At 40.4% G+C, this 25,252-nt stretch overlaps 3 protein-coding genes across 8 annotated transcripts in view; 1 reads left to right on the forward strand and 2 right to left on the reverse strand.

Moving 5' to 3' along the window:
* Positions 1 to 697: 697 nt before the first annotated feature.
* adka (adenosine kinase a) lies at positions 698 to 10,710 on the reverse strand. Of its 2 annotated transcripts, none has more exons than XM_074646446.1 (11): positions 10,557 to 10,710; positions 7,487 to 7,561; positions 6,214 to 6,267; positions 3,983 to 4,061; positions 3,679 to 3,851; positions 3,468 to 3,576; positions 3,020 to 3,190; positions 2,845 to 2,880; positions 2,618 to 2,732; positions 2,421 to 2,507; positions 698 to 2,310 (listed from the first exon to the last, which is right to left on the reverse strand). In XM_074646446.1, the coding sequence occupies exons 1-11, from the start codon at positions 10,646 to 10,648 to the stop codon at positions 2,186 to 2,188; spliced, it is 1,116 nt and encodes a 371-aa protein (XP_074502547.1). In that variant the 5' UTR covers positions 10,649 to 10,710; the 3' UTR covers positions 698 to 2,185. The 2 variants fall into 2 exon arrangements, with proteins under 2 accessions (XP_074502547.1, XP_074502548.1); XM_074646447.1 differs by lacking the exon at positions 10,557 to 10,710 and adding an exon at positions 8,706 to 8,877.
* Positions 10,711 to 12,022: 1,312 nt separating this feature from the next.
* ap3m1 (adaptor related protein complex 3 subunit mu 1) lies at positions 12,023 to 19,088 on the forward strand. Of its 2 annotated transcripts, none has more exons than XM_074646444.1 (9): positions 12,023 to 12,159; positions 13,728 to 14,005; positions 14,887 to 15,058; positions 16,492 to 16,629; positions 16,758 to 16,843; positions 16,935 to 17,068; positions 17,335 to 17,542; positions 17,875 to 18,019; positions 18,118 to 19,088. In XM_074646444.1, exons 2-9 carry the CDS (start codon positions 13,733 to 13,735, stop codon positions 18,216 to 18,218), a joined length of 1,257 nt encoding a protein of 418 aa, XP_074502545.1. In that variant the 5' UTR covers positions 12,023 to 12,159; positions 13,728 to 13,732; the 3' UTR covers positions 18,219 to 19,088. The 2 variants fall into 2 exon arrangements, with proteins under 2 accessions (XP_074502545.1, XP_074502546.1); XM_074646445.1 differs by lacking the exon at positions 12,023 to 12,159 and adding an exon at positions 12,194 to 12,332.
* A 718-nt stretch (positions 19,089 to 19,806) lies between these two features.
* LOC141774098 (vinculin-like) overlaps positions 19,807 to 25,252 on the reverse strand; it is a 30,340-nt gene continuing 24,894 nt past the window's right edge. For 2 of the 4 annotated variants that reach the window (XM_074646440.1, XM_074646439.1), the window contains 5 exons: positions 25,035 to 25,220; positions 23,793 to 23,990; positions 22,595 to 22,798; positions 22,409 to 22,513; positions 19,807 to 21,666 (listed from right to left, as the gene is read on the reverse strand). In XM_074646440.1, the coding sequence (XP_074502541.1) occupies positions 21,520 to 21,666; positions 22,409 to 22,513; positions 22,595 to 22,798; positions 23,793 to 23,990; positions 25,035 to 25,220 (840 nt within the window). In that variant the 3' untranslated portion in view covers positions 19,807 to 21,519. The remainder of the gene's footprint in view (positions 21,667 to 22,408; positions 22,514 to 22,594; positions 22,799 to 23,792; positions 23,991 to 25,034; positions 25,221 to 25,252) is intronic. The other 2 variants (XM_074646443.1, XM_074646441.1) reach the window with 1 other exon arrangement.

The following is a 25,252-nucleotide window of genomic DNA, read 5'->3' on the forward strand; positions in this document are numbered from 1 at the left end:
GATACAGTAAGCAAGATGATATATATATATATATATATACATATATATATATATATATCGTGATTCTTTAAAATACATTTTAAGAAAACTGTCATAGTATTAAGAACTATCTGTTATGCATATTTATATATGCATAAAATCTGAGTAAAAAAGTTGACTTTTTCATGCAATCAGAAGAGAGGGATCTGCATTAGCATTTATCACAGCTCCTGTAACAACCTGCATCATAGCACTACTTTGAGAGGACACATACAGAGAGGGCTCATCTCTTTGTAAATGAAATAAAGTATTGACTGAGTTCATCTTTGCATGCAAACTAGTCATTAAAAATCTAGTGTTTTTGAGAATTGATACAATATCACAAAACATATCACAATATTCAAAATTTTCGATATTTTCTTACAACCCTAGTATGAACAGATTTCAATGAGTGAGGCACATAGAGTTGGTCCAGACACTTAGAGATCTACTGTACGACTTTGAGAGGTAAGAAGCCTAAGATTGACTCACTAAAGTTGACTTGAAGCAACTTGTTGTACCACAAATTTAAAAATGTATTGAGTGAGGTTTGATCCACAATCTACATGCTGTAGATCTTACTAAGAATTATTTTTGATAAAATACTAAAAAAAACTTTGAGGGATTAAAAATAAAATCTAATTAAATACTCAAACAGAAAAATGAATAAGCAAAAAGATCATCGTTGTACAGTTTATTCTTGAATTTTAGGCATCGCAGTCAAGCAGAGATGGGCAACTTGAGTGCAACTGAGACCAGGAATGCATCGTACCTTAAGGCTTTTTGGTGCATTTTAACATAAAAAAACACCTATTTAACACAGGCACAATGCTATCAGATATCAGTTTCAAAACAACTCTCCTAGTATTCAGAAAACCTACATCTTGCTCATCATCATGAAATTTGATCCATATTCAGAACAATTGTATTCACGTATTCAGTGTTGCGTAGACCACAAACTCAGGTTAATACAGATGGTTTGAAATGTCTGGCCCCATATCACAAGTGTGGCCGGTGCCTGAATTTAGCTGTTTGCATTTGTTTCCCCCATCCAATATCTTCCATTTGTTCAAAATGTATATTTCTATTGCATTAACATCTGATTTAGCAAAGCGGACGGTCCAGAAGTTAGCTTACATATTCTGTCTGGTGAAAAATGAATAGAGGAAAAAGTCGGTTTTAATACCCACTGTATTCCTTTGACAGAGAACATTAAAATGTAATGTGTTTCTATCTTGCATGCATTTTTTGTTGTATGTCCATTTCCACCCACACAAGCCACCAGTTGCCCATCACTGGTCTAGTTTGCAAGTTTCCCTGCAGATTTTGTAACATTGACAGAGAAAGGAAGGAAAAAAGGCACTCGTTACTGGAAGCACCTGCCCAAAAAACAAACTTCCACGATGGTGAAGTTGAAGGTAACTGCTGAACATCACTGACACAGTGAAGCTGACATTTAACATCACAGGACATAGTGGGCAGAGGCTTTGACACATTTAAAAAATTGCGCACTTAAAAAGAAAAACATTTGGTTTCATAACTGGCCTGTTAAATTAAATCTAGACAAGTATAAACTCATGATCTAGAATAATTAATGTTTAAAAAAAATAAGTCAAAAACAAATCACTACTGCATATTTCAGTGCAGTATCCAGAACCTCTATTGACTGATATTTTATTCATTATTCTTCTGTGTATAATGTGTCCTCCCATTGTGGAGTTAACTTCTGGTGCTTTGACTCGGTCTCCAAGGGGAAGAAACAACAGACTTGTGTGATGTCAACACGAGCGCTCGCAGCTTGCAGAGTCTGATGGGCGTCAGTGTAGCCGGACGTTGGCAGTCAAAGCCAAAAAAAACCATTTAGAAACAAAAACAACTGTCCATGAAAACAAGATTTCCCATTAAGATCCTTTGTGTGAAGCAAAATAATCACATCCGTGATTTTATCATGATTCCTTTATGGTCATTTATGTATAAACAAATCTTCTTGGCTCCTGGCTGGAGTCACCCAACTAACAATTGGAAGGAAGTTATGAGCGGATTAATTGAAAATCAACATGGACGGGTGGCTGATAGTATTTGTAGAAATTAGTGGAAGTTATGGGAGTTGCATGTGGCAGGCTGAGTATGAGGTTTCAGGCGGAAGGACATGTTGTCCGGGAATCCCTCAGTTGAAGTTGGGTTTTTCTGGGAAGGTGCAACCTGCTCGTCTGATGATGACGTTGGCGGCGTAGTGTGCCGCCTTCACGCACTGATCCAGCGGTTTCTCCTTCACCAGCTCAGACAGGAAACCTGCAATACAGAGAGGAACAGAAACTTTAACAGAAATCCACAGAAAATTACAGGAAAGAACAAAAAGCAAACCCATAAATGTATCAAATGAAAACAGAGGGAAATCGTACCTCCTACAAAGGCATCGCCTGCACCGTTTGTGTCAACAATGTCCTTGGAGGCAATCTTCAGTACTGGGAATGTCTCGAACTTGTCACCTGAACAGACACGTGAGGAAAAATTATACGTCTGCAGCATAACACAAAAGACTGAAGGGAAATGAGAGTAACATAAAGAGAGAAACAGACAAACAATTAGAATATCTTACTTTGCGCCATAACGGTTTCATCCTTCCCTTGGGTCAACACTACAACCCTCTGTCTCTTTTTGTTGTGTTTGGGCAAAGCCTGGGCTTTCTTGGCAATTTCCTTAATGTCCTCGGTCTACAGACAAAATACACATTAACACAAACCAGTTAACAATGCAAAAAATACAAAAACAAATGCAGCACTTATCATTTGCAAATGCTAAAAGAGACTCAGTCAGTCCACTCACCTCGAAGTCTTGCTCTTTGGCAAATGCAGCTGCCTCCTGAAGAACAAAAACAAAACACTGTGTTACACAAAAATATGTGCTAAACATCAACATCTGGTGGACACAAAGCGCTGCACAAGCACATGCAGACAATATGAAGAGCATCTGAAGAATGTGCTGTGAAAGTCAGGCTTACCGTCTCATTGCCGAACAGAACATCGACGTAGGGCATAACCTGCATGAGGTTGTCCTTGAAGAACTGGCAGATGAAGGGTGCAGAGAGGTTCAGGCAAAACAGCTTGTTGTTTTCAGACGCGTGCTTCGCCACTTTCAGCATGGACTCCACAGAGACGGTCAGGAAGAAACCCTGGAGGCAAACAGGGACATTTGGTCAGGACTGATGTGCTTTTTATATCTTGATGGGCTCTAATGGATCACATGATGTAAGGTCATGAACAAAGACTGCACCAATATGTTCGGAAATTCCTCCTCTGGTGGTTAACCTCAAGTACAACGGTGAAGTTATATAATGATTTAGCCATTATAATAAAGGGTTTTTAATATTTATTTCCTTGTTGTCACTTGTTCTAAGATTTTGGAGTGCCTTCCTGTTTACACAATATAGTAGTTTGGTAACTACTTACAGCGATGTAGTAGACTTTAGCTTTCTCCACCAGCTTCCAGTTTTCTTCCAGGTCTAGATGTTTGTCCTTCTTATAACAGTTAGCAGCAGCCAGGTTGGCTACCAGAGACCTGAGAGGAGGAAGCAAAAACAGAGATGAAGAGTTATAGAAAGATGAGATTAAAATTAACTAACGTGTGCTTATTATTATTATTATTGTTATAATGACCCACCGGTTATCTCCGGTGATGCAAGCCGCACAACTCCCGGTGGGCTCTTCGTCTTGCTCGTAGTAGTGGGCATCGACGTGGGCCTCCTCAGCCTTCTGCTTCAGGATGTTGCCAAACTTGTCTTTGCCGATGCAGCCAAAGAACGTGCCCACATGATGGGGTTCTTGGATCATCCACTACAGACGGTGACAACAGCTCTGATCAGCATCAGACAATTAACTCACCGCCGCCAACATTTACAGTAAGAACTCAGAGCATTGATGTAGTGACCAAACAGGAAGTGAGGTAGTTTGTGTGACTGACTGACCTGGGCGATCTTTATAGAGTTCTGTGTGGCTCCTCCAGCGTGGTACTCAACTTTGAACTTCTTCACTAGCTCCTCAAACCTACACACAGAGACAAACATGTCGTTCAAGAGAAGATTCAAAGCCATGCATAAAGTTTGTTCACTTCTCATTCACCTAAAATATCTTTCTTTGTGGTGCTGGCTAAGTGCTAGACAAATGCAAAGCTCCCAACCTCACCACACACAAAGTATCAATTATGGCTGAACAGAAAACGTTTTTTGAATACTAGTAGTTGGATGTTTTTAAACTTTGGACAGGCTAGCTGTTTCCAAATGTTATGCTAAGCTAAGCGTCTCTTGGCTGTAGCTTCATATTTAATATACAGACATGAGACTGGTGTCAATCTTCTCAACTAAAGGCCTTTACACACCGGGGGCGTGACGAATAAACAACATCAAAATGCAAAATACTCACCTGTGAATATTATACGTCTAGGGCTTTTATTGTGAAAGGGAAGAACGGAGGGAGTGGATCAGGTATGTGCTGCCTTTGTCGAGGTTGAAATGAGTAATAAAGTTTGCCGTCTTGTTTCGGACTAGGGAGCCTTTGTGTTGTTGTTTCATAAATATAGGCGGAATTCCACCCGTTCTGCACAACATGATTGGTTGATGTCTTTGTTTGCTCAGAAAAATCTACATTGTTCCAAAAAAAAGTATGTTGCTTCTTGACCGCATAATATTTGCGTTATGTATTCCTGACAAAAACAGTTCGAAAAAATATATTGACGTGCAATTAATTGCACTTAATTTTTTCGAACTGTGATTCAGTTAATTAATTAATTAATTAATTGCACGAAAAAACACGCTGCAAGGGATTCACTCTCAGCAAGAAAGCGTATTCATAAGAATGAGTATATTTCCCAAAATGTCAAACTATTCCTTTAAGTCTTACTTACTTTTTTTTTTTTTAGATCAGACATCGTCACATTTAAATCGTTAATTGCATTTGAACAACTTTAACATTAAAATCTTAAGAGTTTTAGTGTTCATCATATGGCTATTGTACTGGTTTGCATGACATTGTTGTCTTTTATTGTGTCTGTCCACCCCTGTTGGGCGCATGGTGGTGGACGTGACTTGACGGCCAGTAACCTCATCTGGTGTTGGACTGTACTCTCTGCAGAAGGCATATCTTTTCCAGGTAAATACAATACATGCATGTCTGATCACTGACTATACTATCTGAACCATTTATGCCAGTTACGTAACACAAACACTGAAGCAGCGCTTTGCTGTTCAGCTTAGGGCTAAAGCATCTCTAATTTGCCATGTTATTCAGTCTCAATATAGCAGTCGCATAAACTTACACACAGATATTTCTTTGTGTGGTTTATGTGAGTGTAAGACAAAGTAAGTTTAACAGGCCGACTGCTGTTAAAGGTCCTGAGACTGAACCAGAGGTTGCACAGGGGGAGACATTCTTGGAGATGGAGAGACGTGGAGCGGTGGGGGTGACGCTCTATTTAATTATCTCACTTTTCTTTATCGCTTACAGTCTGTTGTGTCACTTAAGTATCTTCCCCTGGGGGAAATCTCAAACATATTAGCACCCTACCCCGGAGCACTAAAACAAGAAAGGCCTGAAACACCAAAATCGACAGGTAAACGTGTGTGGACTTGCACCTTCATACATAAGTGACCAAAAAGCTTCTCTATTAACCCACCCTCCACTCATTGAGCTCCTGACAACATCGCTGACTCTAAAGTTGGGAATCGTGAGTACAAATCTTCCCTGACAGAGATGTAACCGTCTTTAGTGGTTGCATAAAAGTCTGGCTATATCCGTCATTCATCCTCAAAACCATTTATAGTGTAAATGTCATAATGATAACTGTGGAGAGTGAGAATACATCAGTTTAATCGCCTCTCTCACACAGTCACACACGACTTATCTCCTGCTGTTAAATGTTTGCTTACTGGCTCTTGTCTCAGAGGGACGGGGAGGTGAAGTGTCCTGCTTTGCTATTGGCTCAGAGTGTCTCTCTGTGCTGGATCTGCTGCTCTGCCATTGGCTGTCTTTAAAGATACGGAGGTCAATCCTGGTGATTTCTGGTGTGTGCCTGTTTTGACTGGCCTGCTCCAGAACAGAGAGGAGCAAACTCAGTGTGTATTCAGATATATGTCCTCCCTGTACAGACTACAAACCACAGCCTATATTGAGAGAGAAATGTTGCAATAGAGGAGATACTAACAGCGCTTTGTGTTTGTCCTCTGCCAGGATCTGGTCATTGGGTTTCAGGGTGTACCTGCAAATAATTAAAGGAGAAAAAAAGAAGCATTAGAACAACGAAATACACAAGCTCAACACGTGTACGGAAAAAACACACAATAATCATCTCCATTATGTTGATGTGGATAAGCATTGCAGACACAATGATCGTGCTGCCAAATGGTTGTTCCCTCCAATGGAAAATGTGATTAATAAATCATTAAGTCATAGGCAGAGAGGCTTTGAGAAAACTCTGTGAAAGTGCAAGTGTTACTACTACCCATCTCCACTCAGTCCAAATCAATATGTTGGTCAATAAAGCGAAACAGAGCCGGCCAGTTCCCTCAAAACACAAAGGTAGGTTGGGGATTAAGGTGCAGCTTTAGTCCTGCTTTATTCTATGTGACTGAATTAGAACTGTGGTTTGTTGGTTTAGCTCTAATCCTGGCGTTTACGCAAGGTGGTTAAGAGTGGACTCAGAGCTGGAACCCAAAGGAGCCCTTTGCCCTGGTCAACTTATTGTGACAGAGCGTGGACAGACCAGAAAAATGCTGCTCTGACTGTCTAGGTTTCTGCTGTTGGCTCCCACGATTTCAAAGAATACACACTAAATAAACAAATGAATAAGTTACTAAAATCTCTAAATCATTACTGCTTTTGCAGGAACCCCATAACCCGAGACGTCAACCTAAAAAGGTGAATTGCTGAGTCACACAGTGATGTTTTTGTGCTCTGCTAACTGCTTTTAAGGCTTTGCCAATGTGATTTAACTACATTGATTAATAATGCGAACATGATCGCAAAACAGAGAGAGGCATTGATTGTTTGTTGCACTCAGCTAGAACAGTCCATTATGTATCAGCTCACTGCAATGATACACTGTCTCATTTCAGGATATATTAAAGCAATACAGCTGTCAGATCTGTTATTTCCTGTGCTCTGCTCTGTATAATCCTTATCTTGTATCTCCATTGATCAAATTAAATCATAGGACCTCCTTCTCTTATGGTCAGCCTGTCACTGGAGTGACACTGAACGTCTATATTTCACTTGATGTGAATTTGACTGTGCTTTATGGAGATTTTACAGCAGCCATAAGATGAACTTTAGGCTCCTCGTCTTTCAGAAAACAAGAGTTCATTAAACACTGGAATAACATAATTAGAATATTTGTTATTTCTTTGCGTTTGAGGAATCCAGGACTACGAGCACTGCTGAAAACACTTTCTTTAGGTTACTACATTGTTTTAACTTACTTGTCCAAGAAGTCTTTGTCCACAACAGCAGAGATGTCCAGTAAGGGGTTTCCCATCCCAAAGAGTGAATTAGGGCTGAAACATAAAGACGAAGTGTTAAAACAAAAAAAAGCTCTACATGGCTTGGGTTTAACATGATGACAGCCCTTCTTTACTTTGTTTTTTTTTTTTACAATAACTCTAGCTCTACAGCTTTTTTATCAATTAAAAGAGCAGACAGCCCTCCTCCAGCGTATTTTAGAAAAGGAAATTTCAATTTCAAATTTGTTTTGCACTCCACTGAATGAGCTTTGGTTGACCACACATTGTTTTCATGTGATTTCAAGCACATGACTTAAAAAATCTTCCACTTTCACAAACAGAGAAGCAGAACTAGTCAATGTATGAGAGATAGTTTGGGAACATGCATGACTCATCAGCAAACATTACAAAATAATTTTAATGAGGTGGTGCGCTGTTGAGGACCCTGTCAGTTATTCATGTAACCATGTTATGACATTCACAGCGAGGGAACATCAGGACAGCTGTAGGCTGTGTGTGTCTCTCTGTGTTTGTACATCTCGTTCTGCCTGTCCTGTCCTGGGGCGAACAACTGAAGACAGCGGTTGATGCCAAAAATGATCATTTTAAAACAGCACAGCAACCCTCTCTTTGTGGCAGACCCACTGGAACTTGGTTACACATCAGTAACCATTAGCCAGATGGGTTAAGCTGCAACTTTAGCTTTTTCTGTAAACAAGTAATAAATGATTTACACGCAATAGAGCAAAAGCACAAAGGGATTGTGGCAGCATGTCAATATGTGTGTTTTGGTGTCATCTTCTCTCTTGAATGCTTCTTGATGACACCACAATCTTGTCAGTGTGTCGGGGAAAACCCCAGATGGAGGAAGTCACTGAACACAGACCCTGACATATGCCACCTCCACATGAACATGTGCTACAACATTTTCCCCATCGAGCCCTTTCTTTCTACATTCAAGATTTACCGTTGCAAAAACAGCAACATGGCAGAACAGGGAGATGTAGTTAAGCAGGTTTTTGTCACTGGAAAATGCATCTACCCAGCAGATGCCACACCCTTACTATCATTTCCAACATCACATACATATGCACGTGTGCAATCAGATGATTACTGGGCTAGTGCAGCCAATTAACACCGAACAACAACCCATATGCCTGCCATTGGATCAATGCTCTCTATGGCAACGTGTTCTTACCTTGCAGAAGACATGGCGTCTCTCTCTCTGTGTAACCAGCTAGACACTGACAGACCTGTTGAGCAACCTAGAACCGGCTCAGAAAGAGCTAAGCATTCAAAAAACTCCACAATTTCAGCTCAGTGAGCGGGGTGGATCGATGTTCACCCTGCAACCACAGCTCCTCCTACTCAGGACTGACTGATTGGAGGCATCTAGAAGGAGGAAGGGCCAAAGCTCAGTCTTTTGTCTGCTGATTGGCTTGTCTGGCCTCAATCCCCACTCTGCTCTTCTTGAAGCTAAATTACATCGTGAGAAGCTTGCAGATGATGAGATACACATGATATGACAACAGCAGGTTTCAGTTGTGCTGAATAGGGGAAATGCACTGTGCAAGTGCAGATCTATTCAGGGGGAAAAAGCATCAAAACATTGCATATTCACCACCATGTGACTAGGTCATTGTTGTGGGAGCTGGTGAAGCTCAGACATGCTTTCTCTGCAGTAATCAATGCTACACCAAAGCATGGGAGACAATCTTTGGCTCTGAATGAACTGAATGTCCAACATCAGTCCACGTATTTCTCTTTCTGCAGCTTCCTAAACAGTTGAGCTGAATAGGGGAGTAGATGCACCGTGCAAGTGCAGATTTATTCAGGAGGAAAAAAGCATCAAAACTTTGCATATTCACCACCATGTGACTAGGTCATTGTTTTGGGAGCTGGTGCATGCTGGCTCAGACATGCTTTTCTCTGCAGTAATCAATGCTACACCAAAGCAGTGGAGCCAATTCTTGGCACTGAATGAACTGAATGTCCCACATCAGTCCAAGTATTTCTTTCTGCAGCTTCCTAAACAGTTGAGTAGATGCACTGTAAAAGTGCAGATTTATTCAGGGGGAAAAAGCATCAAAACATTGCATATTCACGACCATGTGACTAGGTCATTGTTTTGTGGAGCTGGTGCAGCTCAGACATGCTTTTCTCTGCAGGAATCAATGCTACACCAAAGCAGCAGAGCCAAAACCGTGGCACTGAATGAACTGCATGTCCCACATCAGTCCAAGTATTTCTTTCTGCAGCTTCCTAAACAGTTGAGCTGAATAGGGGAGTAAATGCACCGTGCAAGTGCAGATTTATGCAGGGAAAAAGCATCAAAACATTGCATATTCACCACCACGTGACTAGGTTGCAATTCATTGTTGTGGGAGCTGGTGCATGGTGCAGCTCAGACATGCTTTCTCTGCAGTAATCAATGCTACACCAAAGCAATGTATGAAAGCATGAACTGAATGTCCCACATCAGTCCAAGTATTTCTTTCTGCAGCTTCCTAAACAGTTGAGCTGAATAGGGGAGTAGATGCACCGTGCAAGTGCAGATTCATTCAGGGGGGAAAAAGCATCAGAACATTGCATATTCACCACCATGTGACTAGGTCATTGTTTTGTGGAGCTGGTGCAGACATGCTTTCTCTGCAGAAATCAATGCTACACCATGCAGCAGTGGAGCCAATCCTTGGCTCACTGAACTGAATGTCCCACATCAGTCCAAGTATTTCTTTCTGCAGCTTCCTAAACATGCAGGGACAGGTGGTGCACAACTTAAGATTAGATACTGGCACACTTGCTATTGAGTTGCAGACCTTGCTGTTGGACTTTACACTGGGGTCGTTATCAATGTCGACCTCTTCTCACCACCGTGGTGGTTCATACTGATGTTTAATGGTGTAAAGACACCCACAATGTTCAACCTCATGCATGCATATTGTGGCTTCAGGCTCACTTTGTAAACTAAATATTTGTTAGCATGCAAACAAGCCAGAGCTGAGGGTCGTGCAGTTTTTTAGCTTTTTATTGTTAAACTTTCAGTCACCTTAGTTTCGTGGGAGTCTTTTTGGTCGGAGACTCTGTCTTCTTCTCTTCTGAGGGTCTTTGTTTCTTTGCTTTTGGTTCTCCTGAAGCCATGGCTGTATGTGTGCACGTTGTAATCACGTTAACCGGTGTGAATAAACGTGGTTGAGCTAACTCGTGCTAACAGTGAAGTGGGCGTTAGGTACCCTGAGTCAGGCCTCGCAGGCAGTGGGACGTCATCACAGAGCTCCACCAATCAGAAGCCATACATTGAGGTTTTTCTGGAAATGTGACACCCACTTTTTTTTTAGCACTCATAAATAATACACAGAATTAAATAATACTACTTGAAATGTTTTTTTGTGTTTTTTTTAGAATATTTCATTTTCAAATTTTTTAATATACAAAACATACAAAACACAAACATGGCTCGCGTAAGATACATGGGAGAAGTCTACCCTCAGGGCTCTCTGTCAGAAATCTTCTTAGGTTTAGGCAACAAAGCTACTTGGCTACATTTAGGAAAAGATAATGGTTTAGGTTAAAATTAACCTTTTCTGGCAGAAAGCCTGCACGGTGGTGCAGGAGTTATCACTGTCGCCTCACAGTAGGAGGGTCGCAGGTTCAAAATCGGCTTGGGGCCCTTCTGTGTGGAGTTTGCATGTTCTCCCCATGTTAGCATGGGTTTTCTCCAGTTTCCTCCCACATTCCAAAGACATGCAAGTTAGGTTAATTGTTGACTCTAAATTGCCCGTAGATGTGAATGTGTGCGTGAATGGTTGTCTGTCTCTATGTGTCAGCCCTGCGATAGGCTGGCGACCTGTCCAGGGTGTACCCTGCCTTCACCCCAATGTCAGTAGGGATCGGCTCCAGCCCCTCCGTGACCCCTAACGGGATAAGCGGTTGCAGATGATGGATGGCAGAAAGCCTTTAAACGTCTCCCATATGCCAGTACAGTATTATACCAGTATTTCCAAATGAAGTTGAAATACTAGACAATTTGTTTAACTTTTTTTTGAGCAATGAAAACAATGAATGTATGCAATATCTTTAAAGTTTTTAAGTGAAATTATTGTCATTCTCTCGCGTGGTCTTTTTGAAAACATTTTAATTTTATGTTGGTTTTGTTTCATTTATGTTGTCCTTTTATGTTTGGCACAGCTCTTTGTTTATGTTTTCGCGCTATGCTTCTTCTGAATGTAAATGTTTTTAATATTTCTGCTGTTACTATGTATACTGTCATTTTGAAATAATAAAAAAAAAAAAAATTGTGCTACAGGAAGCTCTGTAGTATTCAGATTTTGAGAGGAGGACCTGCACCTGGAAGTTATCGCTCAGGGCAACAAAATACCAAATCCAGTATTAGCTGTCGGCAAATGTTGCCTGATTAAAAAGTCCGAAACTTTGCTCTGAAAGTTTTGATCAAATTGACACTAGAGTTTATTTGTATTTATACCATCCGAACGCTTTATTTACACTATTTGTTCCTTATTCTTTTGATTTATCTGCATGTACTGGTGACTTCGTTGTGGTTACGTGTGCATAGATATGCAGGCGTCTCCTCAGACAACTCACACAAAGTCTTCCATCCTGGCAACGAAGTAACAATCAACCGGAGTTAGCAGGTAAAACTTTATAGAATCTGTGAAACATTGTAACATTACGTTCTATTTAGAATCGCTGTTAACTCGAACTAAACAAAGGTTACATTAACATTAAGAAACATATGGTAGAAATGTTGCTAATCCCAGTTTGCTAGTTAAATTTACCTGAAGTTAGTCTGACAGAGTGACAGCAGGTAAATGTTATTAACAAGTGACACTTAATATTTGCTTTGTTTTGATTTGGGTGCACTCAAAGTTGTTTAAAACTGCTGTTTTATTCTCTCCATCAAGGCAAGGCAAGGCAGCTTTATTTGTAGAGCACATTTCAGCAACAGGGCAATTCAAAGTGCTTTACATAAACATTTAAGAACATTGTGCAAAAGAACATTAAGAGTTATAAAAGATTAGAAAATTGTGGGGGTTTTTTTACTGATAGAGGCTAACTGTAACTTACTTAAACCGTATTTGTATTGTTTACAACTTCCAGAACACACATTTTATTCTTATTTTATTGTTGATAATTGGTGCTTTCTATATATATTTTATAATATTTATATACACACATATCTTGTCACTACTTGTGTACATAACAGTCCTGTCTATTCCTTACCTTTGTTTGTCCAGATTTATTGTCCTTGTCCCTACATATTATTTTCTGTGTCTGTGTAAGGCAAGGCAGCTTTATTTGTAGAGCACATTTCAGCAACAGGGCAATTCAAAGTGCTTTACATAAACATTGAAGAACATTGCGACAAAGTGCAAAAGAACATTAAGACATAATTAAAACAGTTATAAAGACATTAAAGATTAGGAAATAAATAAAAATAATAAAAATAAAAGCTAGGATAGAAGCTAAAATAGAGTATAACATACAAGAGTTAAAGCTCTAGTGCAGTATAAGATCATTATCTGGTTTAATAAAAGCCAGCAGCAGCAAACAGGAACGTTTTAAGCTTTGATTTAAAAGAACTCAGAGTTGGAGTTGGTCCTGCAGGTTTCTTGTGAGCTTGTTCCAAATATTTGGTGCATAAAAACTGAACGCTGCTTCTGCATGTTTAGTTGTGACTCTGGGGACACTAAGTAGACCTGATCCAGATGACCTGAGAGGTCTGGATGGTTCATAACATAGCAGAAGATCATAAATGTATTTTGTGATGTATGTATATCCATTACTCTAATAACACTCTACAGCTGAAAACTCCGGACACTGAGCACAAATATAATACCAATATCATGTGCAATACTACTTTTTACATTCTCATGTGCAATATAAATGTTCATTGTGTGCAATAGTAATGTCCAACATGTGCAATATTAGTTATTTTTTCTGTTTGTTAGCTTACTTTACCTTTTTTATTTTACTTATCTTATCTTATTTACTAATTTTACTAAATGTATCTTACTTAATTGTTATTCTATAAGGCACTGGTGCTAGAAATAGTACTTTTTTTATTTTATACACTTGAACTTGTTGTAATTTTGTTGTATTTTTGTAGCAATCTCTGGTACAAGAATTTCCTTCGGGATTAATAAAGTTCTATCTTATCTTATCTTATCTTATCTTACTAACAACCTCCTCATTGTTGCAGCTGAGATGATCCACAGTCTGTTCCTGATCAATCACTCGGGAGACATCTTCCTGGAGAAACACTGGAAGAGTGTCATCAGCCGCAGTGTGTGTGATTACTTCTTCGAGGCGAAGGAGAAGGCGGTGGAGCCGGAGAATGTGGCCCCCGTCCTGCAGACCCCACACCACTACCTTATCTCTGTCTACAGGGGAAAGCTCTTCTTCCTGTCTGTCATCCAGACTGAAGTCCCTCCACTGTTTGTCATCGAGTTCCTGCACAGAGTGGCAGACACAGTTCAGGTTTGGATTATATATTTCATTTATAAATCAGACTTGTTATGTCTAGATGTAGTTTAGATAAAAAATGAATCTCAAGTGATCAGCTTTCACTTCCCTGAAAAGATTTTATTGCTGCTGAATACAAAGACAGTATACATAAGCTCGTGACCAAACAGGTAGGGAAATTCCATGCTTATTTTGTAGCTTGACAGCTTAAAAAACACTAAACACACTGTATCCCAATATTCGCAAGGTTTGTTGTGTTATACACACACTACATAGTTTGACAAGACAGTCCAAATGTGGACTAACTCGACACAACTGAGTAGCTGCCGGGTGTCTACCATGTTTTTTTTAATGGTACAATATACTCTTTTATCACCCAAGATCCATTTTAGTGTGGAGTATGAACAGGAGCTGAGGCCTAATCCCATACTGCATACTACATAATAAATCTAAGAAAAATCTTTTTTTTAAACAAGTGTATTTATTGAGTTTTCAACATAACTCCTCCAGTAGTTCAACAAACAATCGGACAAACAAACAAGTACGGTGCACTTATTAACATTCACATCAAGGCGCTATCTAATTATACTACGCTTTGACAGGATAATACATATATTACTAAGTACAAAAGAGATAAAAAGAAAAAAATGACCTATGTAAATATAAGTAAATCAATAAAACAAAAATAATGCACAGCAAATATTCAAGGCAAACAGGCTTCTGCAGATTTCTCCCCCTCTAGAAACTCCATAGAAGAGTATTTTCCCTTAATTGTCAGTGTAGGTTTTTCAAGAGCAAGAGAGTGTAATAGACCCTCGAGCCAGATCTGTAGGCTTGGTCTGTTAACTGATTTACAAAATTTGGCTATAGTATCTTTATCTTGTTTTTGTCGACAGGACTACTTTGGAGAGTGCTCGGAAAGTGTCATCATGGACAATGTGGTGACGGTGTACGAGCTGTTGGAGGAGATGCTGGACAACGGCTTCCCTCTAGCAACAGAGTCCAACGTCCTCAAAGAGATGATCAAGCCTCCCACCATCCTGCGATCAGTTGTCAATACGCTCACAGGTAAACTGAGGTTACATTGGTGTTAAAAGGTCAATCTAAACTGTACTCAAAAATCATAGCTTTGTGATGAAGGCGTTAAAAAAAAGGTAAACAAAGAGGACAGCACGTGTGTGTGATTTAAGATGGTACATAAAATACACATGTAATCAGAGGAATGCAAGCGACTATATTACACACCTGGTTTATTCATCAACCACTTCTTTTAATTTTGCTTAATGATGCTGTTTTGACAAAAACTAGTACATTGATTATTTGACTATAGGTTACCTCTCCTCTTGTGGGGCAAGAGCCTGGAAGACGTTCAAATCAGGTAGTAAAAAATGCAAAATAAAAACCCACAATTGGCGTCGTCAAGTGCTGTCCTATTCGTATTTATACCATTTCAAGCCCTGCAGCCTCTCACACTCAACCATTTACCAGGTGTCAGTTAAGTCCCGGAGGGTTCAGGGCTTAAGGCAGACCTTATCAATTGGCAAGCCGTGGGCTCAATCCGGCCCTTTTACAACCTCATTTATAAATATGAAAAAAGTATTTAAAAATAATTATAATTCTTTCCAATAAGAGTTTATTCCTGTTCTTCAACGTGACCACTCACACTATTGACTGTTAAAAGCAATATCATTGTGTTTTAATTTAAGTAACCTGCTAACATAACACCAAGTTTATGGGTGTTTACATTGTTTGAATATTAGATCATCATTTTATTAGTAGGCTAATTAGCCCATTCATTAGTTATGTCTTGTTAAGCACAGAAATACTTATTTTGTTAAAAAGTTTTAACCCAGACTTTAAAGCAGAGGGAATTTAGGAGTCAAACTGAATAAAAAAAGATGTGAAGTGCAACATTGTGTTTATTAAAATAATAATCTACTAGATTAAAAAGGTGTATTGTTTGCACATTTAAATTCTTAGCTTTGCAGATCAGACAGGAAATGTAAATGTCCGTCCCCGTGGCACTTCACTGTTCTTCAAATGTGGCCCTCCTAAAAAAGTAATTGAAAAGGCTTGGCTAAAGGCCTTAGGGGGGACATTGGGATTGGGCCTTTGTCTACATATCTTAACAGCATTGGGCAGAGGACAGGGGAAAAGTGGTAGAACAGCAATCAAAGACATTCAGTTTAACTGTCAACTGGGTTTTTATTTACCCTAACCCAAAGTCAAACTCAACAGAAAGTCTTGCTCCACTAGCCGACTTACCGGTTAAAAATGTAACAAATGTTTGCTCTGGATATCTCTCTGATTGTCCTTTAGTCTCCCATGAGGAGGAGATCAGCTCCAGGTGTGTGACTTCCCACACCTGCTCCCAACCTGTCATATGGGAGTGGTTGGAACCATGTAGATGCCTCTAATGACCCTGCCCCTCTGCCTCTTACATTATCTACAATATTTATGTGTACATTTATGTTTGTGCCTTTCTTTTATGTGTTTTCCAGGAAGTAGTAATGTTGGAGACACATTACCAACAGGCCAATTGTCCAACATCCCATGGAGGCGGGCTGGCGTTAAATACACCAATAATGAGGCATATTTTGATGTGATAGAAGAAATAGACGCCATTCTGGACAAATCAGGTACAAACAAGCACTTGTTTGATCACCATAGATGAAGAGTTTATCCGTGGCATGTAGAAGTTTTGACTTTTTCCCAGAAGATCATATAATTAGATGTGGTTAAACGTGCTTGCATCGTTGTTATTCAGGTACGACAGTATTTGCAGAGATCCAGGGTGTAATTGAAGCCTGTGTGAGGCTCACTGGGATGCCCGACCTGACTCTGTCCTTTATGGTGGGTTCATTTCCTCTCAGCTCTGTGTTTTTTTTCTCTATGTGCTTTCATGTAAAATTCACTCGCCATCTTTGTCGTTTTTCGATGACAGAATCCTCGTCTTCTCGATGACGTGAGCTTCCACCCGTGTGTGAGGTTCAAGCGCTGGGAGGCGGAGCGCGCCCTCTCTTTCATCCCGCCCGATGGAAACTTCACACTCATGAACTATCATGTCAGCTCCCAAAAGTAAGCATAGGCACATCTGTATGTCTCATTTAAAATTAATTAAAAAATGTGTGTAAATATGTGATCTGCTGGTCTTCTACCAACAATAAAATCTTTGTTGTGTTGTTTTCTTCGGGTTTCGGTGTGGAGGAATGGATCGAAAATTAGGATTCACAATCCACCCTTGTTACCGTGTTTACTTGTAAACACAAGCTGGTCGCTGTCTGCCTGCTGAACCTGAACTGTTTATTGTCATCGTGGACAATTCTGTCTGTGTCCTCCCTCAGTCTCGTGGCCATTCCAGTGTACGTGAAGCAGAGCATCAGTTTCTTTGAGACGGGACCTTGTGGTCGCCTGGACATCACCATTGGGCCTAAGCAGACCATGGGGAAGACGGTGGAGGCCTTGATGGTCACTATCCACATGCCTAAAGCTGTGCTCAGTACCAACCTCACGGCCACACAGGGAAACTACTCCTACGACCTTGCTACCAAGGTAACCAACTGTTTACAAGGCCGCCCTAAGCAGTGGTCAGTCAGTCAGTGTCCATCATGCTGCTCAGATTTTGTCGATCTCGTCAAATGCTTCACTTCAAAGCTACCTGCCTACCTCGAAGGTGCTAAATTTATGGCCAAATTAACATTAAAACTACCCATTAAAGGCATGAGATTTCCTTTTTTTCAAGACACACTTATGGACTAGAGTTTTTATAGCTCTACAATGAAGTAACTGATGTAATCTTGGTCAGAACTGGTGGTGTTGTAGAGAAAATAAAACTCTAAAGTAAAACCATTTTTGTTTGATTTGTCCTGTGTGTGTTTTGATAGGTGTTGGTTTGGGACATTGGGAAACTGAACCCCCAGAAGCTTCCCAACTTGCGAGGCAGTCTGAGTCTGCAGGCCGGAGCCCCCAAACCTGAAGACAATCCGTCACTCAACATTGACCTGAAGATTCAGCAGGTGGCCATATCAGGTAGTCCTCGCTACATGACCTCTTAATCTTTTAACTGGGCCAAAGTTTAAAGTCCATTTTCAGTCAGTGCTCACTATGCTTCTCTCCCCTCTATGCAGGCCTCAAGGTGAATCGTCTTGACATGTTTGGTGAGAAGTACAAGCCGTTTAAAGGGGTCAAATATGTGACTAAAGCGGGGAAATTCCAAGTGCGGACCTGAGTAAAGCCTGTCAAAGGTCAACAATCCAATGTGCCAAAAATAGGAGGGTTACCAGCTCTCCAATATGTCTTACATATCCTCATTGTTATTAATCAACAGTTATTTATTATGTGTTCTGTATTACATATATAAGACTCGGTGGTATTTGTGGTCTGTAAAGGGAAGCCTTAATAATCAATGTGACCTTGTTGAAGTGCTATCCAGTTTAAATGTGCTGCATTATATGAACCATTCCTCCTTTCTTTTTTTACTATTTCTTTCTTTTATTAACACCTTCTGAGTGTTGCCAAAGGGGGATATTTCGGTTAGAAAAGGGACACTCGCAGCTACACTCACTGTCATCACACCTATACAATCTTACTTGCATGCTGCCTGAAAGTAAGCAGCCATGCCTTTAAAAACCTTTTTACATATAAGGTAGCAAGTTTTATACTTGTATAAATGCTTATTTTTGAAAAATCTATATCTATCTACTTCCTGAGTAGCTGCAGTGTGTCTTTAGTGCATGTGTTTTTTTGCACACATTCACTCTTTAATGTGGCCTTGTATGGTAGGTTTAGGTGTTTTGTAACACACTAAAGCACATAAACTGCATTTTTTAGGGGCCCGAGGGGAAGTTTATTTAAAAAAAATATATCTTTATATCTAAGGTACATTGAGGGAATACAACTATCTGCAGGGTCTAGATACAGATGTGTAAAAAGCACTCGGAAATCTACAAAATCCTCACGTAATCTTGAATGCAACGTCTTCACTCGGCACAAGATTTGCACAATCAATTGTCTAAATGGAAAGTACTACTTAAAGCTCCTGTATGAAGTTGAATCTGTATTTCAGTGTATAAGATGTCTTATAAAAGCTTTAAAATGATGTGTTCATGTGTGCTCTTTTTGCCACACTAGCAGTAATAATGCTAGTTAAGTCTTTCTCTTATTTTATGTGGTGTTAGTGACCCTTACCCAGAAGGACGTTTACTCAAGTGTGCTATTGTATACTTCTTTTGAACTTAAAATAAGAGAGTATACTTTCAGTTTACTTTTTATATACTTATCAGAGATATACTTAACTAAAGTATACTTAAGTATACTTGGCTTATACTGACAAGTATACAGAAGAGTAAGTATACTTGGTTTATAGGCCCTTAATCTTCTGATCAAGGTATAGGCCTACTTAAGAAAAGTATAATTGAGTATTCTTTCATTATAGGCCTTCAGAAAAGAATACTTGGCTTGTAGTTGTGCTTACTTTTTGATAGAGTAGCCTATTAAAGTGTGTGAGAGTTTGTAAAAGAATGTTTTTATATGAATTTCCTTAAATTCATTAAGTTTTGGGATTAACCGTTCCCCCTAGAGGCATGCAAGAACAACATTATTTTTTTTTAATCTCATCACAAATCATCAAGTCAAATAGCAAAAGGAGCAAGTCTCTTTATGTAATACACAAATCATTGGCTAAGTTATATAAGTTAAAGTATACAAAGTATACTTTCATGAACTAAAAAGCAGAGATGCTCACAAGTCATTTTTTTTTTCAAGTCCAGGTCAAGTTTCAAATCTTACGAAAGCGAATTAAGAGGCTGACTCCAGTCGTCATTATTATACTCTTTTATTCTTCCAAGGCACAGCAGATGTGTTGGCAGGGCGAGAAGCTATCAGAAATACATTCAGGGTGTGAATGAACACATCAAGTACACACAGAAGTACACCCTGTCGCTCTCAGTGAGAGGTCAGTGACTGCTACATGCTCCGTAAGCCCAAATAAAGATGAAAATGCGGTTAACATTTAGAGCTCTGTCTCTAACCATCATGGGGACGGCGCACTAATACTGATTAAGTGAAGAGGCTTCACACATACACACACACACACACACACACATACATACAGATTCCCCATTTAGTAATTACATTTGCCCAGCCATTGTAAAAATGTGTAATGAAACTTGATGAAATACTGTTAAGGGAATGAACATATGTTTTCGTTGATCTGATTGCATTTATTATTGATATTGAGCCTTAAACTGCTGCGTAATTACTCCAGACAAAAACACCTACACCTAGAAGAACCTAGACTGGCATCAACGCCTGATATCACATAAAAAGGTCGTTTTTGTCCTCAAACCACCGGGGTCGTCTAGAAAATCTGTGCATCAGAGCATTCAGACTGGGACCGCTGAGTTCACACATGGAGAAATGTTGAATGGCGGTCTAAAATCATTGGTTTTGATCAATTTTGAATAAAATATCCAAACAGTTCAACTGTTACAGAAATAGTACAGAAATAAAGCACTACAATTAAAAAAAGAGGAAACATTCTCTCTTTTTTTTGCTAAAAAAATAACAGACCTCAAAAGTACTCTAAAGAAAATAGTCTGTCTCATTGTTTGTAATAACCTGGATTCTAAGTGTTAAGATGAAGTTTACAGTAACATAAAACAAATCCTTTGGCATTGTTCAATGTTAAAGTTAAATAAAGTTACAACGAAGAGTTCAAAGCACCCGTTAACATCATCTCAACTCTCCTCGACTTTTACCTGTCACTCATACTGCAATGTGAAAACCTCTCATCTCTTAACTTTCCTGCCATCAACATTATTCATTATTTATTGACAATCGTACATTTTTTTTTAAAAATAATACAATCACGTTTGACTATCATTTGCCTATAAGTCCTAACACTTTTAATCCAGAAGACCTTTTAGTTCTTCAAGTATGAACATCACCCGACGGCAGTGATGACGTATCACCTTTGAATTCATAGATCTTCAGTTAAGAGCAGTGTTAATACTAAAAGTAAACATGAAGAGAGGAGAGCTCGTCAGCCCACACAAGACTCCACACTTTAGTGTCAAACTCCGTGTATAAAGCTCATAGCTGAGTGTCAAATAATTACTGTATATACAATAGACATAAGAAACTCACTGAAAAAAAACTGAATTAAAAGTAAATGTTCTCTAGGAGATAATGTCATAATTTGCCTTTTAGAAAATAGAAAACAAATTTCATGCAAAAAATATATACCTGGGATTTGGATAAACTCTTGAAACACAACATACCAAAAATATATATTAAAAACTGTCTCAGATTAGCCTGTTACAGATAAAGAGAACTGGAGAGCAAAGCTGAACTCACTCCAATAAATGAAACCTGCTTGGTACAATGGTTCTAATGTGGTTAACACCACGTCACCATCGGTTTCCTCTTCGAAGAAGTGCACATGTTTACTCATGATGAGTTTGCACATTGCTACTTTTACCCGAGGTGTGTGCTATCGGTGCAAAGTGAAGAGTGTTACTGGTTTCAGTTTATTGGTACCAGGGGGTCTTGCGCACCCAGCGGAGGGTGCATCCCGAGTCTGTGCGGATCCTGATGGAGGCTGCTTCTGCTTCTCTGACGGTCTCCTTCACCGACTGCATCAGATTCTGGGCGTTATGGACCAACATGTCTGTGGCCTGGGCAGGGAAACATTTATTAGTGACGCAGTCAGAGATGGGACAAAATGAAGACAAGTTATCAGGAAAACATATTCAGCAGTGATGGAAAGTAACTAAGTACATTTACTCGAGTACTGTACTCAGGTACTTGTTTAGGAGCTATTATTTGTTGTTGGTACTACTAATAATAAGTAGTATTTGATTTATTATTCTAGATGTTTTGCTTTATTTAGTCTCTTTGATAGTGTTTTATATTGCTAGTTATTTGTTTAGTTTAATTATTTTCTTGTTTAGTAGCCTATATTTCTTTTTTTTTGCGTAATTAGTATTTTGTTTTCTTTTGTTTATGAATTGGGTAAAATTGTGGGCACCTGCGGTCATATAGGTAGGTAGGACCAGCATGCACCTGGGTGGGCTTATGGTTTTCTACATAATATGCTCATTTTCATGTTCATATTTGTATTTTGGGTTCTCATACTATGGGCGGTATATTCTAATGAGCCTGCAAGTGACATAGGAATGGGAGCCAAATCTGAATGGCTTGTTGAATCACATGATTTCTGATCTAGACAGCCCACAAAAAACTGACTGGGTTGTCTTATTTCACAGTTTGTGGGTTGGTAGGCACTCCAGATACCCAAATGTATGTGCGCAAGCATTGAAAAGTGAGTTTTTCATGTTATGTACCCTTAAATTTGGCAAAAAGAGAGCGCTAGTATTGAATTGGTACTGGATATTGTGTGTTATTTTGGGAGTTTACCTGCTCCGACTCCTCTTCACTAATGTTTGTTCGTCCCAGCATGGTGGCTTTGACAGTGGAGAGGATCTTCAGCTGAGTGCTGATGGTAGGGATTCGTTCACACACCTTTGGAAGGAGGAAAAAACATTTAATTGTTTTCTCTACAAGACATAGAGGACTTTTCAGTATGTGTCTGTATGAGCTTACCTGCAGCAGGTTAGTTCTGATGCGTCTGTCAGTGCACTGCTTGGCCACTTCCTTTGCCTGTCTCGTCACCTCATCTGAGGCCTTGGCGATGTCCTTAGCGCACTGAATCAGCGCTCGCTTGTTCCCGCTTCCGCCGCGCACCAGCCGAGACATTTCTGCCATCAGCAGAGCCATCCGCTTGGCTGCTGCTATGATGTCGTTACCCTGTGAAGAGGGAGGAGGAGGAGGAGGAGGAGGAAGCAGTAAGAGCTGTGAGCAGGATGCTGGAGAAGAGCTTTGGATTAAGAGACTCATCCTATGAGTCATGTTTCCACACATTTTTCTGATAATAATCAAAATGTAGGATACTTGAAAATAGTGTTATCAAACAATAAAAGAATGCTGGTGCTTTGTGTGAATGAATTTGAAATGCAAAAGCAAAACAGGTGCAGAAAGCTGCATGCGGCGTCAGTGCAAGTTAGCACATATTCTTCAACCCTCATTGAAGAAGATAATTCTCAAATTTCATATCCGTTGTTTTGGAGGGAATCAGTGTTCACCGTCTCTGTCACATCCCAGTCAACGTGAGGTTAGTACCCATGAGGTGATGTTCACAGTGTTGGAGCGATGAGTACACACACCTTGAGACTAATAAGAGGCAGAAGCAGGTGATCATACCAGGCAAGCAGGCAGTCTAACGTCAACACTACATCACCCAGAAGTCATTGGGAAACTCTCATACTTGGCTCTACAGGTTGCTCAGACAACAAGTGACTTACAGAAGCGAGACAGAGTGCCTGGCTCCTCCTTTTAACTACTAATCATGAACATATAGGACTTGTGGAGGCAGTGGTAGTTTTTCCTGGTGGTGCAACAAACAAACCTTAACTTTTAGTACAACCTCAGCGTGATGTCAGCATAACCGTGTATCAACCGTGTCTGAGTGTGATGCAACAACAGCCACAGCCGGTTGGAGGATTCCATGGTAGTGGCAGATGCAGAGCTCATCGTTTGCACAGCCACAGTGGCCTTCAGCTAGCACTCCAAAGTCTTTGTCCTGCGGTGCTTTCTTTGTGTGGTGCATTTATCTGTTTGCATGCTTGTGTGTGTTGGGGGTCAAACAGGTGTATGATCTCCCAGCAGATCAAAACACTGGGAGCAAAACACTATCTGACCCACGGCTGGTTGTGTGTGCACTCATGTGCATGTGTGCGCAGACCTTGCTGGACCACTTTCGCGCCTCCTGGTGGAGAGCCTGGGCAGCTGCCAGAATGGGTTGATTGACAGGCTGGTTGGAGGGCATCATCAGCAGTTCTGGCTCATAGTCATCCTCACCATCAGTAAACTCATCTTCATCATCTACCTCTCTCTCCTCTACTGCCTCCTCATCCTCATGCTGGGTGGGCTTTGGGGGGGACTGTTGTTGGTGGTGGTGGTGGTGGTGGTTGGAGGATCAATTGGGATGGGAAGGAAAGGAAGGGAGGGAAGCAAAGAAGGGAGGAGGAGGAGGAGGAGGAGGAGGAAAAAAAGAGGAGAAAGCCAGGGACGGCAGGAGGGAAAGAAGCATGGGAAAAGGAGGCATTTAGTACAGTATGAGAGGCACTGGATGGAAGAACAGAGGACAGGAGATAGGAGGGAGGAGGAGCGAATACAAGCACTGTGCAGGAGCAGGGAGAGGGGAGGTGAAACTGTGCGCGCAAGCAAAGATGGGGGAAAAAAAAGAGGAAAGAGGAGCTGGTTTGGGCAGGTAGCAGGTGGATGAAGTATCTTACTCTGAGGCAGTGGCTGAGTTGACAGTTTGTAAAGCATTTGCATTATCAAACAAGGTCTAACTGTAGCCAAAACCAGTGGTTGGCATCCTTCTAGTGTATGTAGGAGTCTATAGCAGTGAGCTGGGAAACTGAGTGTTACCCAATGCCGTGAAAGATATTTTGTGCCTGGTTTCCAAAGACACCTCTGATGCATAGATCATTACACAGGTGTGGGAAAACTGTCAGGAGAGCTATAGAGGGGACGAGAGGGCATTATTCCTGCATAACCAAGGGTTATTTACACAGTTCCTCCACACAAATACACTTGGACACACACATACAGAACATATAGACACTAATAGGGATAATGACCATTGTTCTTATATTTACTCAGTGTACACAGGTGTGTACATTAACAACCGTACATGCAAACACCTCGAACAGATGACAGTTTCCAGTTTCCCCTCTGAAATTGGAATTGAGCCACTGATCTCCACATTTCAGCATCACCGTCACTTCAGGAAAAAGCTTGATTTCAGGATATTCACAGTATACGAGAGGGCACTTCATTGTCGGACAAGTGTTTTATGGCCAACAGAGAGAAAAAGTAAAATCACTTTTAACCAGCTAGCTTATATCAGCCGATATCAGTATGCTGATTTTGATGGGGTGGATATGCAAATTTTATATTTATGTTTGTGTGAACTGACCTTGCTTGACCACTTGCGTGCCTCGTCGTGCAGCTGCCTGGCCGCCACCATCATGGGCTCGCTAAGTACCTCTCCGACCTTCTGCTCTGGGAACTCCTCGTCCTTCTCCTCTGGAGGAGGGGGCCGAGGCGGGGGCACCTCGCCCTCTGGCAAGGGGGGCTTGGGTGGCGCCTGCTCATCAGCAACCTGGAAAAGATGCATAATGTTACTTATACATA

This window comes from Sebastes fasciatus, chromosome 9 (genome assembly GCF_043250625.1).
Source record: "Sebastes fasciatus isolate fSebFas1 chromosome 9, fSebFas1.pri, whole genome shotgun sequence".
In the NCBI taxonomy this organism is placed as follows: domain Eukaryota; kingdom Metazoa; phylum Chordata; class Actinopteri; order Perciformes; family Sebastidae; genus Sebastes; species Sebastes fasciatus.